The sequence below is a fragment of the Populus alba genome, chromosome 7, assembly GCF_005239225.2.
Source record: "Populus alba chromosome 7, ASM523922v2, whole genome shotgun sequence".
In the NCBI taxonomy this organism is placed as follows: Eukaryota; Viridiplantae; Streptophyta; class Magnoliopsida; order Malpighiales; family Salicaceae; genus Populus; species Populus alba.
In genome coordinates this window covers 3316860-3320250 of record NC_133290.1, presented here as the reverse complement: position 1 = coordinate 3320250, position 3391 = coordinate 3316860, and the positions used below count along the sequence as shown (strand labels likewise).

The window sequence follows — 3391 nt, the reverse complement described above, 5'->3', positions numbered from 1 at the left end:
AAAAATATTTAGGTTTAAAACTTGCATAAATCCAAATTATCCTATACTAAATCTTATCAAATATAATAGACATGATATAACTGATTGGTCACAAGACTATGATATTATATTGAAGAATCGTTTCAATTCATAAATTTGAGTTATTAGATAAAATCTTAAGTTATAACTTATATTATTCTTTAAAAGAATTAACAGAACGGTTTCATGTGTTTTTGCTTCGAAGTATTAAGGCTATGTTTGTTTTTCATCAGCTTTTGTGTTTGCAGTGAAACAAATGCAGCAAGGTGTTTGATAACAAATCAAATTACGTTTTGTATTGCGAAGCCCACTAAAAAATTGAGTTTGAAATGCAGTTTTTGTGCAGCATTTTTTACATGATTTTTTAACTAAGTTTCGTAAAACCCTATTTGTTTTTGCGTTTTAAAATCACTTTTGAAAAAAATTAAATTTTTTTGTTTTTTTATTTGTTTCAAATTAATATATTTTTGGTATTTTCAGATCATTTTGATGCACTGATATCAAAAATAATTTTTTTAAAATAATAAAAAAAATATTTTAATATATTTCCAAGTAAAAAGTACTTTGAAAAGCAACCGCAACCGCACTTCCACCAAACATTTTATACTTGTTTTTTACTACATATAAACTCTAACCATAATTTTTACCATATACGTATCTAAATCCAACTACCACAACTAACCATATTTTTTTAATTTTATTTTTTTCAAAAACATAATAATAAAAAAAAAACAAAAAACAAACAAACACACTCTAAGTTACTAAATGTTGCGGAAATTTCTGCATTGGCCACCTAGAAAATAATTGAGGTCTGGTGTGACATGATTATGACGTATTTTTTTAGTGCTGAATGACAGCAGCTTGCGTCTATATATTTCTCGATGTGCAGGGGTGGTATTCATGCTACTGCTTGTTTCGCATCTGAGAGAAAACTTTGAAAGAGTTGGCACTGAGGAAAAAATCCAAATCCAAAATGTACATTTCTTCATCTGGAAATTCTATGTTATGTAGAGATTTCTTGCGGCCTAGGATCATCCAGGCCAGTTTGAGAACCCAAAAGGAGGGAATTGATGGCAATACAAAGGTACCCCGCAATGTCAACATGGAGAAGTTACGTAGTGGCTATCTGTTTCCTGAGATCTCAAAGCGTGAGGTTCAACACACTGAGAGGTATCCCGATGCAAAATTGATAAGCCTTGGAATCGGGGATACCACCGAGCCCCTGCCGGAAATCATAGCTTCAAGCATGGCAGATTATGCACTTTCACTCTCAACGGCGGAAGGTTACAGAGGGTACGGAGCTGAACAGGGCAACAAAGCCTTGAGGAAAACTATTGCAGAAACATTTTACAAAGATGTTCAGATAAAGGAAACAGAAGTTTTCGTGTCAGATGGAGCACAGTGTGATATTATTCGCCTTCAGCTGCTCCTCGGTTCCAATGTGTCCATAGCCGTGCAGGATCCATCCTTCCCAGCCTATGTAGATTCAAGTGTCATAATCGGTCAAGCTGGTGATTTTGAAGATAAATCTCGGATGTATGGGAACATTGAGTACATGAAATGTGTTCCCCAGACTAACTTTTTTCCTGACTTGGCTACAACTTCACGATCTGATATAATTTTCTTCTGCTCTCCGAACAATCCCACCGGACATGCAGCAACGCGACAGCAGTTGGAGCAACTTGTGAAGTTTGCTAAGAAGAATGGATCGATCATAGTTTTTGACTCTGCCTACGCAGCATATATCACTGATGATTCTCCTCGGTCGATCTTTGAAATTCCCGGGGCAAGAGAGGTTGCGATTGAAGTTTCATCTTTCTCTAAATTCGCAGGGTTCACGGGCATTCGTCTTGGCTGGACAGTTGTTCCTGAAGAACTGTCCTTCTCAAATGGTTTTCCCGTAATAAATGACTTCAATCGCATTGTATGCACCTGCTTCAATGGAGCGTCAAGCATAGCTCAGGTTGGTGGACTGGCATGTCTTTCCCCGGAGGGTTTCGCAGCTGTGTGTTCCATTACTGACTACTACAAGGAGAACGCAAAAATACTGCTCAACACCTTCGCTTCTCTTGGTCTAAAAGTATATGGTGGTAAAAATGCTCCTTACCTCTGGGTTCATTTTCCTGGTTCAAAATCTTGGGATGTATTTACTGAGATTCTGGAGAGGACTCATATAATAACTGTTCCAGGTTCTGGTTTTGGTCCAGCAGGTGAAGAGTTCATGAGAGTTTGTGCTTTTGGACACAGAGAGAGTATCCTGGAAGCCGCGAGGAGGCTGGAAAACCTTTATTTGTAGAAAGGAAAAACTCGATGGTTTCTGCCTCGTCTATCTATAATATCAAAGCACTTTTTTTTCAGTTTACCATAGTACTGGCTCGGAAATCCTCCATTTGCATGGGATATAGAGACTCTATAGTCTTTTATATCATGCAGGCAGCTGGTTAATGTTCTTGTTTTTCACCTTGTTTGTAGAACTGGGAATAAGACAGCTCATTTCATGGCTCCGCAGGTGGATAGAGATACAAATTTAGTTTCGTTCTTGAATAATCATCCTTTGTTTTAGAGGATTTGCAGTGATTTTGTATCTTTGCTGTACTGCCTTGTTCTTGATGAAATGAAAAGTACTCCGCTATCAGTTTCCTATCGTTATTTAGGAGGCATCTACTCCTGTCGTCTTGTTCTTCTTACTTCTTCTTCTTCTTTTTTAATTTTTTAATTTTATTTCAGTGAATTGTGAAAATTCTTGGCTAAACGTTTGGTTAATATCTCGAATAAAAATGCACAGCCGATCTAAGCTGAATAGGAATATTGGTAAAATTATAAATAGATTTTTTAAAATATTTAAAAACATTTTTTTATGTATATTTAACAAATAAAGTGGTGAGCATTCTTTATGTTTGAGATCTTTTATTAAGTGAAGATAATTTTTATTTTTTAAAGTATAATTGATAAATATATTTTATTTATTCTTGGGTGTTTTTTGTCCGTCTTAGACCATAGTATATATATTCTGGCTTATTTCGTAAATATAATTTTTATTTATTTTTTTAATAAAATATATTTTTTAATATCTTGAATAAAAATGCACAGCCGATCTAAGCTGAATAAAAATATTGGCAAGATTATAAATAAATTTTTTAAAATATTTTTTTATGTGTATTTAACAAATAAAGTGGTGAGCATTCTTTATATTTGAGATCTTTTATTAAGTGAAGATAATTTTTATTTTTTAAAGTATAATTGATAAATATATTTTATTTTATTTTTGGGTGTTTTTTTGTCGGTCTTAGATCATTGTTTATATATTTTGGTCTGTTTGGTAAATATAATTTTTATTTATTTTTTCAATAAAAAAAAATATATATATATATAT

The 3391-nt window shown here is 33.5% G+C and overlaps 1 protein-coding gene across 1 annotated transcript; it reads left to right on the top strand.

Moving 5' to 3' along the window:
- The first annotated feature begins 955 nt into the window (after window positions 1-955).
- On the top strand, window positions 956-2314 carry LOC118063140 (aminotransferase ALD1, chloroplastic). Its single transcript, XM_035077076.2, has one exon. The coding sequence runs from the start codon at window positions 992-994 to the stop codon at window positions 2312-2314; it is 1323 nt and encodes a 440-aa protein (XP_034932967.2). The 5' UTR covers window positions 956-991.
- The last annotated feature ends 1077 nt before the right edge of the window (window positions 2315-3391 follow it).